This window comes from Lepidochelys olivacea (assembly GCF_965140295.1).
Source record: "Lepidochelys olivacea isolate rLepOli2 genome assembly, chromosome: 5".
Taxonomy (NCBI): Eukaryota; Metazoa; Chordata; order Testudines; family Cheloniidae; genus Lepidochelys; species Lepidochelys olivacea.
Window position 1 is genome coordinate 42,307,099 of NC_140415.1, and position 15,869 is coordinate 42,322,967.

At 41.6% G+C, this 15,869-nt stretch overlaps 1 protein-coding gene across 3 annotated transcripts in view; it reads right to left on the reverse strand.

Moving 5' to 3' along the window:
• The window catches only part of ADAMTS6 (ADAM metallopeptidase with thrombospondin type 1 motif 6), a gene marked incomplete at its 5' end in the record, with an annotated part of 323,894 nt that extends 308,524 nt beyond the window's left edge, over positions 1-15,370 (reverse strand). Inside the window, 4 exons of one of the 3 annotated variants that reach the window (XM_084627958.1) lie at positions 4,578-4,936; positions 5,903-6,286; positions 14,851-14,993; positions 15,161-15,370. In XM_084627958.1, the coding sequence (XP_084484084.1) occupies positions 4,578-4,936; positions 5,903-5,999 (456 nt within the window). Of the gene's footprint in view, positions 1-4,577; positions 5,058-5,902; positions 6,287-14,850; positions 15,099-15,160 lie in introns of those variants that run through there. The other 2 variants (XM_084627957.1, XM_084627956.1) reach the window with 2 other exon arrangements.
• Positions 15,371-15,869: the final 499 nt, after the last annotated feature.

Sequence of the window (15,869 nt, forward strand, 5' to 3'; positions counted from 1 at the left end):
TTTGCCACTGAAAGTTACAAGTCTGCCAACATAAATATAGCTCCACCCACTCCTCAACCATTCTTGCACAGTACCTAGATAGTTGCACATTCATGCTGCAAATGACTAGCTTGTATGTGTGCGCTCATTTCCCAGTAATTACATACACACACAGGGCAGCCTGTATATGATCTTGTGAAAGTTAAGCCCACAAACAAAATACTCATTTCCATCAAAGGGAACTCCACTCATACAGATCTAGGACAGGATATGGTCTGGGTTTTAATCTTCATAAATCAAATAATATTTTTAAATGTCATGCAAAGTGTCATATTTAAAATTGATTTCACGTCTATGAAAGTATTTAGTTGTGTTAAATGGTAGTTACTTTAAAAGATGGACATGGCAGGTGAGCAACTCAACATAAGCTTCCAGTACCAGATGCTGTCACAAAAAGGGCCAGTGTGATCCTTTAGTTTATAAACAGGGAAGTAATAAGGAGAGGATAGAGATGATTTCTCCTCTGTACACTGCATTGGCGACACTGGCACCAGAATACCATGCACAGTTCTAGTCTCTACATTTTTAAAGGATGTTGCTTGACAATGGTGCAGAAAAGAGCCTAAAAAATTATTCCAGGGCTGGAGAAAATGCCTTACAGTGAGAGACTTAAAGAACTGCTTAGCTTATCAAAAAGAAGAATGAGAGGTGACTTGAACAGAATGGGATCAAGTGGCAGAAAATACCAGGTACTGAAGGACTCCTTAAACCTAACAAAGAAAGACGTAACAAGAACCAATGGCTGGAAGCTGAAGCCAGACAAATACATATTGTATATAAGGCCCACATTTACCAGTGAGGGTGATTAGCCATTGAAACAGACTACCAACGGAAGCTGTGGATTCTCCATATCTTGATGTCTTCAAATCCAAGCTGGATACCTTTCTGGAAATTATGCTTTAACCCAACTTTAGTCAAATACAAGTTATTGAGCTCAATTGCAGAAGTAACTGGGTGAAATTTAAGGACTTGTTATATGCAGGAGGTCAGACTAGATGATCTAATACTCCCTTCTGGTCTTAAACTCTATGAATAGGAATCCTATGAAATGTTGGGATAGAAGAAATGATGGTATATAATATTACTCTCTGTTTGCACTTCTAAACATGGTCTTTATGAACTTAGTGTGTGTTATTTTGAAAATGACAAGTTGTAATGAACAAAAAATATTTTTCTTACAACAACAAAATGAGGTTTTCCTGCCATTATACCTTAGAAGTAGTTCAGTAAGAACATCTCCCCTTACTCCATTTGGGACTTCTTTCTCCATATTCATGACACGTTTACTAAAGTGAGATGTTTAAACTGAGACTCTTGGAAAAGGAATAATTGCTTACCTGTAATGCTGTATCCCTGAAGATATCATTTGACTGTATTTCTACTCTTGGGTCTCAGCTTGCCAGCCTGGGACAGGGTAGAATTGTCTCAAGGGCATCTGGGACTCTGAGGCACAGCCTTATTCTAAGATCAAATTCTAGTGCCTCAGTACCTTCAAGAACATTTTGTTTTAGTTCCTTGAGGAGGGGAAAAACAAGGCTCCTCACATTCAAAATATAACAGATACCAAAGGCTATTTATGATAGGAGGAAACTTTCAGGAAAAAATTTAGTAATTGAAAATGTAGGCCTGTCCACATATCTAAGAGGAGGAAGGCATGTGAAGTAGGAATTCAAACAAATGACGTTTCCAGAGAAGCAGAATTGTCAATAAGTAATTATTCTTTCTTTATCACACTGACTTGGTTCCTACTTTTAGAGGCTAAAAACCACAGGACAGTCTCCAAAAAACCCAGTTTTAGAGTAATAGAAGAAACTATACAAAATAGTTTCAGACAGTCTGAGGTCCCTTCCAAACCTGATATTCTATGAAATGATGGAGACTTCCCAAATGTGTCATTCCCTTCCCGCCACCAAAAGCAGGTGCTGGGAGAGCTAGAAGCAGGGCAAGATTAAGGCACAGGCTGGAGCCCTAGCTCCTGGAGATTTGTGATTACAGTACACTTTCAGTGTAAGAAGGTAAGTTTCTACTCCCAGTGATGGGAAGGAAAAGTCTGAAAATATGACATGAGTGTAACTGATTCAGTGATCTCTGCCTGAAACTATAGAGAGCATGAAAAAATAGCTCTGGGATGGGTCCATCTGAATAGGGTGTTAACTCCAAAACCCATTCCTCTGGAGGGCCCTGTCAACATCATCCAGCAAAGGAGTTTCTGTGTGGCAAGAGAAGTGTGCAGTGAGCCCAGCCCCAAGTGCAGTGAGATATCCCAGCAGCTCAAGTGTAAGTTCTGGAGGGTCCCCACCTCTTTTAAAGAGAGGGGGTAAGAGAGCCTTACTTCCTGCTCCTGCTTCTGGGGAGTGAAAGGAGCCCCATGCCACTGTCTGAGCCTTTCTGAGAGGGGTAGTAGGCTCTCTGACACTGCCATGTAAAGTAGGAGGCATGACCCTGCCGAGGTGCAGGCCCACAAGAGAATAGGCCTTGAGAGTCCCATTTGTGGTGTGCTTCGGGACCCAGAATTACCTTAATCCAGCCCTGGTTGGAAGAAATACTGAACAAGCATCAATAGTCAAAGACACCAAAGATAATGAATTAAATGCGTAATCTGACACTTAAAGTCAATGCTCTGGAAGCACAATGTGCTAAGGCCAAACTACTGACAGAACACTGAGACTATCAACCTACTGAGAAGCCAAAGGAATGTCTGAGGGATGTGACGAGGCCAGTGACCAACAAACACCTGCTGAAGTCACTGGGGCATGTGAACCATGCAAGTCAAAAAGATCTCCCTATCTCAAGGAGCTGTCAATAGCCTCAAGATGTCCCCAGCTATGCAGCTAAAAGCTTTGAAGGAAAGCTAGCACCAGCGAATGAGATGGCTAGAGGAGAAATCAAATGGTATAGAAATGGTGTCCAAACCAACGTCAAAGTCTGTAGGGATGGCAGACAACAGGGATCATCTGCAATGACCCCAGCTCTGACAGGGAGCTTGTGAGCTGGCCAAGGCCAGACAGGAACAAAAATGAAATGTCCAGAAGGGCGCTGAGGCACTGTCGGTTGATCTCAAAATGAGGTGAGCCAGCCTGTTCCTCAAAGGGCAAACATTTCTGAGTGTCAGAGGCATTCGGGCATGTACACTAGCAAGCTGAGACCCAGAAGTAGAGCTCCAGTCACTGCAGTATCTTTAGAATACAATCTACATGCTGATAACTCAGTGTATTAACATAAGACACATCCTTAAATAATCCTTAAAGATTAAAACACATCCTTATAGATGAACTGCAAAGGTAAAGTGAAATTGAAGTTAAGGCCAAAAACATGTACTATATGCTCCCACTCACCAGGCTGTGGATGCATTTAAACACAGAAATACTTTTAACTAAGCTTCTTAAATATGACTTTCCCCCTTGAAATCCTTCTGGGGGAGAAGTGCCTCAGAATGCATCACTCTGATAACACAGATACAATTAGCTAAGTGAATTTCAATCTATCTAGTTAGCTAGGTTATTGTCTGGCACTCTGCACTGTAATAGTAGACTTTTGTCATCAATGATGTCACAGGATGTATTATTCTATGACACCTGCAGGGGAAAAAAGGAAGTGCTCAAAGTAATCCAGAGAAAAAAAACTTTTAGACATTCTGCACCTAATACAATAAAATCCTAATCTTTGTTGGGGACCTCTACAGGCTACTGTAATAGAAACAGTAAAATAATATTTTTGCAGTGGATAATAGCAACATGTATTTTAAAATTTACTACAGCAATCAGTAGACTCTTGGTTTAGTATTTCCCAATCATGATCTTTTATTTTATCACTTTGTAATTCCCTAGCCTATTGTTATTTTTAGGCTTCAATTATAGTATTAGGGAGTAAGATTTTTTCCATATAAGAACTAGTGCTGAATGACCAAGAGTTTCATCAACAATGAGAGAACAATTTACAAAAACCATTGTAAATACTTGGATTTCTAACACTACTGTTACTTTAAAGCATTTTTATTTGATTTATAAATATAAAAATCCTGTAAAAAATGTAAATAATTACTTTGTGGCTTTGCTATTTGTCAAGGGTTCTGCTTTCTTCTTCACTCCTTGGGACTGTAGCACAGAAGACTTCTGGGCCACAGTTTTCCTTCCTCATTATGTATTTCAGGCCTTTTGAACCCAATACCGAGATGTGCTGTACACCCTGAACTGGAATTTCATGCCAGTTGGTCCATTGCAAAAGGCACTCAGCACCCCTAAGGCCAGTCATTTTTATTCCCGGAGTTTGCAACAGTTTTGATAAATCTAATCTCACTCCATAACTAATCTTGCAGCCCTAATACAGGCACTGGAAGCACTAAAATTTGCCTGAAGTAGGACTACAGGACTGGGCCTTAGTACTTAGAATAAGTACTTTTCCTCAGGAGCCAGATCTCTGTTCCTCGCCTTTCTGTTTGCTTCTTGCAGGAACTCAAAGAACATGAACATACGCTAATTAAGTTCTTCCTCTATATTTCAAAGTACACTATGAAACTAAAATATATAACACGCACTTACCAGACCATTGCAGTTGCTTAAAGCCACTTTAGTTGTGCTATGTTGGTCTTGCAAATATCCTGTGTAATGACAGTGGTCTAGCAAATCATGTTTCCATTTAGGTCCATCTTTCCCCCAGTATTCTACTGTAAAATGTTTGGACACCAAATCTGTGTTGAGAATCAAGTTTAAATGAAAGTGCTTGCCATAGGCAGAGAGTTTAAAAAATAATTTAGATGCTTGGTCATAAAGGTCTGTACTCCTCTTCCTTCTCCTCAAGGGTTCATCATCTTTCACAGTATAGCTGAGGAAGGCTCCATTTTGATCAACCCTTACTGGGACTGTTAGTTGGTAATGTTCAAGGTAAGACAGGAATTCCTCTTTGTAATCACCAGGTAAGCCAGTCCAGGAAATGGGCATAAAAGAAAAGAAAATATAACAGGAAACAACAAGTAGTAGTATAAACATAAACCACAGCTGGCTAAATCCCATCACCCTCATGAGTGAAAGTTGATTTCAGGTATTTGCATGGTGAAAAGCTTTGCTAAATAAAATCAAGAAAAATATTCTATTTTTAAAAAGAATCAGCAAAATTCATGCAGGTTCCTGTTAATTTGATCTCACTAGAAATGCAAATATTTCAAATTCACTTTATATTTTTCCTATTTAACCTACTACGTAAACATTTGGGGCTACATTCTACACTGTGAAGAATGTACATCTACCAACGATTTCACTTAAAGACAAAAACTATAAGATCCACCTGCAAAAATAAAAACAGTTGCAATGAAAAAATATATTTGTAAAAACATTTAAATGTATCCTCATTTCACTAAAAAAGCCTACAAATGCAAATATTTCAAGACATGTTTTAGACTTTTATAGTTTCTGCAATTTAAAAAAAATGTTTATGACATTATGGCCCGTCTTTAACATGCTATTGCATTATGATTAAACTTAATTTGCAGGACTTTGTTATAGTTAAAGTTAGAAATAAAAGAAATTAAAACATCAATCTCAAGATACACTTTGACCTAATGGGTTTCTCTGCAAATGAACGTTCATCATAGGTGCTAGAACTAGGGATGCTGGGGGTGCTTTCGCAGTCCCTGGCTTGAAGTGGTTTCCATCATACACAGGATTTACAGTTTGGTTTAATGGCTCTCAGCACCCGCACTACACAAATTGTTCCAGCACCCCTGACTTTCATGATAATAAATCATGAGAAAACTACATAAGTGTTAATATGATCGCTAGCTATTTATATAACAATGGCTTAGGAAAGCATTACCTGAAATTAGTGCAAAAGGGATATGTCTTTCCAGCTATAAAAGTGGGACCCCTACCTTGAGAATTATATGAAAGCCTGTTGTCACTGTGAAATTCCGATGAAGCCATGACTAGGCTCAAAATCCAGGTCAACGTCTTCCACAAAATTTCCATAATTTAGAAAAACAGAAAGGGTTTCGGTTTTTTTGGAGGGCTACCTATGTGCTATAGAGTTAACTCCACTCCAGAATCGCACCATAACAGGGATATTTATTTTATATTTCTTCCAAAATAATTATTGGATGTTCCACTTTTTGACAGGTACTCTTTTCCAACAACCTGTGCTTTCTTCTATATCTGCAGTCATTTTCTCAGTTCAAAAACAAGTATGTTGTAAAATTCCTTTAGAGATCAATAAGGTGTCAGCCTTGATAGTTATTAAACTTTGTCCATTTCTTTACCTGAAAAAAAGAAAAAAACAGGCATGTCAAAGTAAGGTCTACTTTGAATTGCAAGATCTATACTGCAAAAATGCTATCCAAGTGTCATGAATTACTACAGGGATCAGCAACCTTTGGCATGCGGCCCATCAGGGAAATCCACTGGTGGGCTGGGACGGTTTGTTTACCTGTAGCGTCCGCAGGTTCAGCAGATCGCAGCTCCCACTGGCCGCGGTTCGCCGTTCTAGGCCAATGGGGGCTGTGGGAAGCAGTGCGAGCCGAGGGATGTGCTGGCTGCCGCTTCCTGCAGCCCCTATTGGCCTGGAACAGCAAACTGCGGCCAGTGGGAGCTGCGATCGGCTGAACCTGCGGACGCTGCTTCTGAGCAAACCGTCCCGGCCCGCCAGCAGATTTCTCTAACAGGCCACGTGCCAAAGGTTGCTGATCCCTGAATTACTACGTAGTTGGCAATCAGATTTGAACATTGTTGCTTGTATGGTCTAAGGCCCCAATCCTGCAGAAACGTATACACACACTTTAAGCATGTGTAATTCTTAATTGATTTCAGTGGAACTACTTATCCAATTGAAGTATGTTAGTGTTTATGAGATCAGGGCTTTAACAAACATTTACAAAGCCAATGCTTTAAATATAAATGCTTGGCTCACTGTAGTCAGTGCAATGTTCTGATTGATTTCAATAGTGGATAATTAGACCCAATATGGTGGCAGACAAAGGAAGAACGCAGGAATGCATCGTAATGTTTTCTGACAGAGAAGCGTATAGTTATCTGATCTACAACATGAACGTTATTGTTATTATTATTTATTCAGGGCTCACCCTGCACCCCTTATGCAGGCAAAATTCAGTTTAACTTCAATGGAAGTTTTCCATGTGTTTCTGCTAGAGAATTTAGTTCATCATTTGAAATTATTGTTATTAATTGTAATAATTATTAATTATTATTAATTTTGCAAATATAATAATAATATTAATAATTAATATTAGCAAAGACATTTTGTACAGACAGCTCATCATTTAATGTATTTGTACACACATCAATAATTTTAGTGTGCTGGGAACTGGGTAAATTGTTGATAGCGACACATTACAAACTACCCATTATATTGTTTTGAATAAAATGCAGGTCTCAAAATTGTATACAGTAATCTGTAACACCTGCCTCACACTGGGCTCTGTGGGTCCATCAGTAGTCACAACAAAACACATGAAAAGTTGAAAACATCTTAAATAAAAATACCCAACACCATATGAGTTAACATCTACAACTGGAAGGAACTTATGTTACCTCAGAATTGTATCAGAACAGAAGGTCTGTTCCTACAGCTTTTACTCACACAAAAAGTCCTATTGAAGTCAATGGAATTACTAGCGTGAGTAAAGGTTACAGAATCAAGATGATAATGTGCAGCACTGTTCAAAGTGTATGTTACAGGTAGCTTACAGCGTCAAGTGGCCTAGTGGTTAGAGCACATGGCTCTCAGCCCCGTTTGGTTGAGGAGACTCAGACTTTAAGGCCGGGGGATGGTAGGGGGACCCAGGCCCTCCCTCTCCACTGGGTCCCAGTCCAGGGCCCTGTGAAAATCAGCTCCTTAATGGGACAAGGCCTTCCCAGCAGGGAGTTAAAATCCGCTGCCCTGGGTTACTTCCTACCAGTCTGTCGGTTTGGCCATGGCCCCACTAGTCCAATATGCTGAGCACCTTGCTTCCTGTAGGGTCCCCTCTTGGGTCTTGGGCAGCACCTTGCCGCAGTCCCAGGCTCCTTTGGGCAGGGCAGCCGGAAGTTGGTGAGGACGAGCCCCACAATGTCACTGGGGTTTGCTCACTTAGTTACCTCAGGTGCCGGAGGGTCCTAAGTCTTCCTCGCAATCTCCCTTGGCTGGGGAGATGGTGTTTACTGCCTGGGGCTTCCTTGGCTAGCAGGCTAGTGCTCCTTCCCCTCAGGTAGGGAGGCTGCTGGCTCCTGCCTCTTTGCCGAGCTGAACCCTAAACTGAGCCAGGCTCTCTCCTTTTTCCTCCCCCTCAAGGCCTGGCATAGGCTGCAGGTATAATGGGGCAGAGCTAGTTGGGCCCAAAGGCTCTCTTTAACCCCTGCCGTGCTGGTTGGCAGTTTCTCTGCTTCATCACCGTGTACAACAAATTTCTCAATAAACTCAACATCTAGTTGGGTCAATTTATATATTAGCGCTGTAGTGAAGACTAGCCATGTTCTGTAACCAGTGTTTAAAATGTAGTTAATTGTTGCTACATATTATACACATTATATTGTTATTTTAGCTTTCTTCTCAAAATAGCATATAGTATTTAATTATGATATGATGAGGAAATAACACTGAGACTAAAGGATACTTTTCAAGTAAATGGCAATTCTAAACTAGTAAGGATTTTATCAGGGAGAGCGAGGGGATTTAGTGTTGTAACTTATAGATTTTAAGCCCCAAAAGGACCATAATGAGCATCTAATCTGACTGCCTGTATAACACTGGCCTTAGAATTCATTTAGAAACATGTAATTTACTAAGACCACTTGGTTAAACTACAGTTTATGTTTTAGATAGATAGTTAATCTTGATTTGAAGATTTCAAGAGATGATAAATCTCTTCTTAGATAAAGTGCTCCAATGGTTAATTACCCTCAATATTTAAAAGTGTGCCTTACTTCCAGTTTGGATTTGTCTAGCTTCAATATCCAGCCACTGGATTATGCTCTGTCTTTGTCTGTTATTAAAGAGCCCTCTAACTATCAGAAATCTTCTCCAATCCAGGTACTGACAGACTAATCTTCTTTTTGATAAACTATGGCTCCATCAGGAGTTCTTTAAAGACCCAAAAATCAAGAAGGAATCCTAAAAAAGTAGAAACAAATGGACAAACTGCTAAGTAGGGAATAAAATAATAGCACAAGTAAGTAGGGGCAAAATCAGAAAGGCTAAGCCACAAAATGAGTTACACCTAACAAGGGACATAAAAGGTAATAAAAACAAGCTCATTAAATACACAGAGAGCAAGAGAAAGATGAAGGAAAGTGTAGGTCCTCTACTTAGCAGAGAAGGAGTGCTAATAACTGATTACATCAAGAAGGCTGAGATGTTTAATGCCTATTTTGCTTCAGTTTTCACTAAAAAGGTTAATGGTGACACAATTAATATTAACAAAAAGGAAGGAACACAAGCAAAAGAGAGAAAGAACACATTAAAGAATATTTAGACAAGTCAGATGCATTCAAGTTGTCAAGGTTTGATTAAATTCATCCTAGGGTAGTTGGGGAACTAGCTGAAGCAATCACGGAACCATTAGCAATTATCTTCAAGAACTCATAAAGGACAAGTGAGGTCCCAAAAGGCTGAAGAAGGGCAAATGTCATACAGATCTTTAAAAAGGAGAATGAAGAGGACCCAGGGAACCTACCTTTAATACCTGGAACAAATTATTAAATAATTTGTAAGCACATAGAGAATAATAGGGTTATAGCACTAGCCACCACAGATTTGTCATGAACAAATCATGTCAAACCAACCTAATTTCCTTCTTTGATGTGGTTACTGGCCTAGTGGATGGGGGAAAGCTGTAGACATGATATATCTTGATTTTATAAGTCTTTTAATACAGGCCCAGATGAGATTCTCATAAGCAAACTAGGAAAATATGGTGTGAATTAAATTTCTATAAGGTGGGTGCACAGCTGATTGAAAGACCATACTCAAAGAGTAGTTATCAATGGTTCTCTGTCAAACTGGGAGGGTGAATCTACTGCAGTCCTGCAGGGGTCAGTCCTGCATCAGGTACTATTCAAAATTTCATTGATGACTTGGATAATGGAATAGAGAGTTTGCTTATAAAATCTGTGGATGACACCAAGCTGGGAAGGGTTGCAAGAACTTTGGAGGATAGGATAAGAATTCAAAATGATCTTGACAAATTGGAGAATTGGTATGAAATCAACCAGATGAAATTCAGGAAGACAAGTTCAAAATACTACATGTAGGAAGGAAAAATCAAATGCACAACTAGAAAATGGGGAATTACTGGCTAGGTGATAGTACTGCTGAAAAGGATCTGGGGGTTACAGTGGATCACAAATTGAATATGATTCAACAATGTGATGCAGCTGTGAAAAAGGCTAATATTATTTTGGAGTCTATTAACAGGAGTGTCATATGGGCAGTAATTGTCCCACTCTACTCACCACTGGTGAAGCCTCAGCTGGAGTACCTGACCTATCAGAAAAGGTTAAAAAAAACGTAGGCATGTTTAGTCTTGAGAAATGAAGATTGAGGGATGACCTGATAACAGTCTTCAAACATGTTAAGGCAATAGAGGACATTGATTAATTGTTCTCCATGTCCACTGAAGGTGGGACAATATATAATGGGCTTAGTCTGAAGCAAGGGAGATTTAGGTTACATATTAGGGAAAATTTTCTAACTATAGGAGTAGTAAAGTTCTTGAATAGTCTTCCAAGGAAGGCTGTGGAATCCCCATCATTGGAGGTTTTAACCAAATTGGACAAATACTTGTTAGGGATGGTCTAGGTGTACGTAGTCTTGCCTCTGTGCAGGGGGCTGGACTTGATGACCTCTAAAGATAGACCTACGTGCCTACAATTCCACTGAGCTTCTTTCAGAGCAGCAGCCATGTTAGTCTGTATTCGCAAAAAGAAAAGGAGTACTAGTGGCACCTTAGAGACTAGCCAATTTATTTGAGCATAAGCTTTCGTGAGCTACATGCATCCGATGAAGTGAGCCGTAGCTCACGAAAGCTTATGCTCAAATAAATTGATTAGTCTCTAAAGTGCCACTAGTACTCCTTTTCTTTTTACTGAGCTTCTTAAATCTCTCACTGTCAGGCAGGTTTTTTTATGCCTCTAATAATTCTAGTAGCTCTTTTCTGAACCCTTTCCAGTTTGTCAACATCTTTTTTAAAGTGTGGATAACCAAAACTGGACACTGTATTCCAGTAATGGTCTTGTGAATGCTGTATACAGAATTAATGTCACCTCCCAACTCCTATTTGATATTCCCCGGGCCCTCTTTATACGAGCAAGGATCACATCAGTCCTCTTAGCCACAGCATCACAGTAGGGAGCTCATATTCTGCCTGTGCGTATCATGTATTGTCCTAACAACACAGTCTCCCTCAACTGTAGAGCCAAAGGGGACTAGATGGCTCAGAATACTACTAGTAAGATATGGTACCTTTTACCTCTAGGTCACTGGTTCAAATTAACATTGGTCAGTAGTGGCCAAAAAATATTATTATTTAATGTCTTTTCAGTGGCCTGCATGAAATGGGTTGGTCTCAGTCTAAGGGCTTGTCTACATGGCAAGTTACTCTGCTGCAAGTCAAGGTGTGAATCTACAGTGTGCCAGCTTGCAATGCAGTAACATCCTATGTGGACATTGCTACAGTGCAGTGAAAGTCCTGAATAGCCCCCTTACTATACTTTAGGGGGCAACTGTTCACACAACAAGATCCCCAGGAGAGTTAGTACAAGTTTCACCGACTTTTGAGTCTGTTTTCCGGCAGCATTGCAGCTGGTGTAAGTACTATCTGAACAGGCCACAGGTGTTTTTACTACTGCCCCAATGCTTAAGACTGAGAATGGACATGGAGGCTGAACCACACTCTCTACTCTAGACTGGTCCTCCCAATACAAAGCTGTACAAGCTTGTACAAGCTTCCACTGGCTATAGCATACCTGTTCTGTGAATAAATTGAGGATTTCAGTCTCCACTGCTGTCAAGCTGACACCTTTTGTCAACCCTACATGTTCATTAGTAAGTAAATTGTATAGGGAATGAACTATATGCATATCCAAGGTAATCGTTTGTGATTTCGTTTTCTTAACATTTATCTAAATGCAACAGTTACCACATATATGAAAACGGCATCGGTTAGTCTCTAAGCTGCCACAAGTACTCCTTTTCTTTTTGCAAATACAGACTAACACAGATGTTACTCTGAAACCATGCTAGAGGTAGAAGGAAAAGATGCAAGAAGTACTTCGAAATCTGAGATAGAGCTGGTAAAACCTGTGCACACAGCAGGGAGCTCTGTGGGCTCAGGGGTGATCGGTTTAGCAGCCTTCCACCACTTCCAAACTTCCATTTCTTCTTCCTTGCTATGCTATTGTTCAAATGCAATAACTGTGAGTGGCCATAACACCAGATAGCTACAATGACACTCAGATGGGTTTCCTTTTGCATTCAGTGAGGGCTAGTTTGGTGAGAGGGAGCCACACGTGGTACTACTTGTCCCGCTGCAGGCTCACTGTGGTCCAGGGAGCTTTGGGTTAGACTTCCTAGGGCCAACCATCCTGTACTTTCAGCGGGGGTGTAGGTGAACTCAGGGACTCCCTCCCGCGACCCAATAAGAAGGCACACGTCTCTTGAGACAGGTAGAGCCCCCGCCCATGCACTTCCTCCTCCCCTCAGCCTCTGCAACTGGCAACAGTAGGGAGCTGCCTCCGCTCAGTCCCCACTGGGACTTCAAGCTCAAGCTGATCGTTCTCCCACAGCAGCTCGTTCCCTGATTCATCCTAAACAGCATCTCCCGGCTACTCTGTCCTCGGACTGTATGAGGTCTTGCGGCAACACCTGAGGTCCACTAATAACCTCTTGTTAAACGAAATCAGGCTATGTCAATAAACAAACCACAGGTTTCGCGGTGGAGGAGGCGGGAGAGGGAGAATAAGGCAGTATCAGTAAAGATCCCCACGTAGAAGAAATTGAGGGAAATGACATATTTGGAAGTTATGCCTACAGCTAAAAATATCCTACAGTTATTGCTGATCACAAAGATAAACCACATTTCGGCTCCTCAGAAGTCACATCTCTCTCTTCATGAGCAATCTTCCGGTTAGACACACATGGTGATTGGTCGCCAGCTTTAGGTGAGAAGCAAACATTGTTTGGTCTAAGGTCGTGTTCTGTATTGATCAAGGTGCAACCCCTCCCCCTGCCTTCTGCTCACTCCCGTTCTGCTGCTTCTCACACGCAAGTCACAGAGACGGGGAAGACTTGGGACAGAGCCGTGTCTTGAAAGGACAGGAGCAGTCAGTGATCACTGGTAGTACTAGTGGTTGCTAAGGAAATGCAGCGGGAGGGGCAAAAGAGGACAAGGAGGGGTTGGGAATAAAACAAAAACAAATTCAGTTACAGGTATTGGGCTAGCCATGAAAAGCATTGCCCTGCTTCAAAAGCCTGAGGATTAGGGACTTGCCCCTGGGAGTTATACAGACTTAAATACAGACCCACAGACCTCGTTTTAGAGGACTTGCTGAAAAGAAATGTGTGGGGGGGGGGAGGAGAAAATGCAAGAAAAGTAAACACAAAGGGAACGAGGGGGCTTTGCGACCCATTTATTAATCAAAAACCAAAGCATGAACAACCAAAGTGCTGTTGTGTATGTTGTAATGTAAACCACCAGATCAGCGACCACCTTGGGGGAGAAACAAAACTGCATTTATCTGAACAGCATTTTCCTCCTAGTCTGCCCCACTCATCCCCTCAAGTCATGCCAAACTTTCTAGGGGGATCAGCTGTCAGTTTTATGTCTAAAAACCAAGACTAGCAACTATAAATATTCTTAAAAATAACCTCACATGAAATATCAGCAGGAAAGAAAATTAGAGATAATCAGACACACACACACCCTTAAAATTATAAAGAAGAACAATCCTCTTCTCCAGAAAGACTGAAGGGAAGAGTCTAGCTGCTCTGGTGGAGTTGATCCTAAAGTTAACATTCAGCAGCCCATTTCCAGACAGCAGCGCTAAATCTATTTGGATAAAACGCGTGTGACCCAGACACTTGGCATGTGGCCCAAATGCGTTGCACCGGCAGCCCAAATAAAAACAAGAGTCTGAGACGCTCGCTCTCTGTGTGTGCGTTTCTCTTTTCCCTCTTGTACCATTAAAGAAATTAGCAAATACAAGAACTATACACACATCACCAGGAAACGGGATTTCAATTATTCCCCCTCCAAAAAAAAAAATCATCCTTTGAACTGTGTGCCATGCAATATATATACAGCCACACACCGATAAATAAGGCTCCGTGGGGTTAAGAGTCTAGCAAATCCCAAATGGCTCGAAGTAAATCAAAAACACACGCTTCCATCTCGCTGATTAGCCTATTAAGAGCTTAACATCTCCTAGAGCATCAGGCTGCAGCTATCACATTAATGAGGACCCCTTTGAGCCCAGACACAAAATATGCACTTGTCTGACCGCTTAAGTAGACACTGACATGACACGACAAAATACTGGAGGATTTTTTTAATCGAATCTTTTAAAAGGTTTTGCCTATTTTCCACCAATTATTTAGTCTAAACCTGAAAAGGTTTTCTACACAATACCACACTATTCTTTGGAATAGAAAATATCTTCCCCCTCTCGTAATCCTCAGTCTCAAAGGTTTTTCTCTCTGAAATTATTCCAAATCCACCTCGCTTAGTGCCGTAGAACCTCCCCCATCCCCCAAAAGATCTACATGCATCATTATTCAGCAGACAAGAAAAGCACAAAGAGACGTTTCATTGAACAGCATGAAGTCTTTTCTTACCGTTTTCATCTTCAATTTCTGATATAAAGTAAATTTCAAACACTAGAGATAGCACTGTACGAGTCCCGTATTCCTCTCTGCTTTCCCCCTTTTTCAAGCCACACCAGTTATATTCTCCAACAAAGTGAAATCCTCCAGTCTTCCTAAAAGGGATTTTCAGAGAGCGGACTGACTTGGCAGAAAAAGGGATGCCATCAATTCACCCAATCTATCACCCTGCACATTTTGTCTTTCCAACCGAAAAAGTAAAAAAAAAAAAGGGGGGGGGGGAGGAAGGAAAAAAGACTTATTTTGGGGTGGGGAGGAGTACCCTCTTCTTGGCCAGCTTCTTCTGGGCAAAGTACCATGTGAATCTCATCAGAGCTGGAGGGTGAGAGAGAGGAAGGGAGATAGAGAAAGCAGGCAGGGAGGACTCAAGAAAGTTTTGTTGAAGTAGCCCTAGATCTCTTCTCACTGCCGGCCTGCAGCCAAGTTTAGAGCTCCAGCAGCCGAGGGAAGTTTTGGCAGCTTTGCCTGGGAGGCTGAGCGCACACTGACGTCAGTCTGCAGATGTGCCTCTGGCTCCCCGGGCGCTGCTGCGCATGTCGGGCCCATCACGTGGAGGGGGAGGGGGATGCAGAGGTACAATCAGGGTAACCAAAAAGGGGAAAAGAAAAAAAAAGCGGACAGAGAAAAGTCCTTCACGAGGTACAATGTAAACTTTTCCTCTCCGTGAATGGGCGAGAACCTGGCCCTCCAGCCCTCCCCGTGCCTCATGGCACCTCACAGACCGCTCCAGGCTGGGGGGTTGTGGCCTGGGCTGCAGGGGGGGGGGCAGGACTATGAGTTAATGTCACTGGCAAGCCCCCCGGGCTGCAGTGTCCTAGTGTGAGCGCAAAACCAGCGAAAATACTGCAAGCTGTACGACACCGCAGCCCAATGAATGGGGCTGGGGGAGGGGGGAGGCAGGAGGCGTGTAAGTGAGGGTGCAGAGCGCTGGTTTGAGTCTTCCAGGTCACACTTTGGAAAGGGCTCTTGTT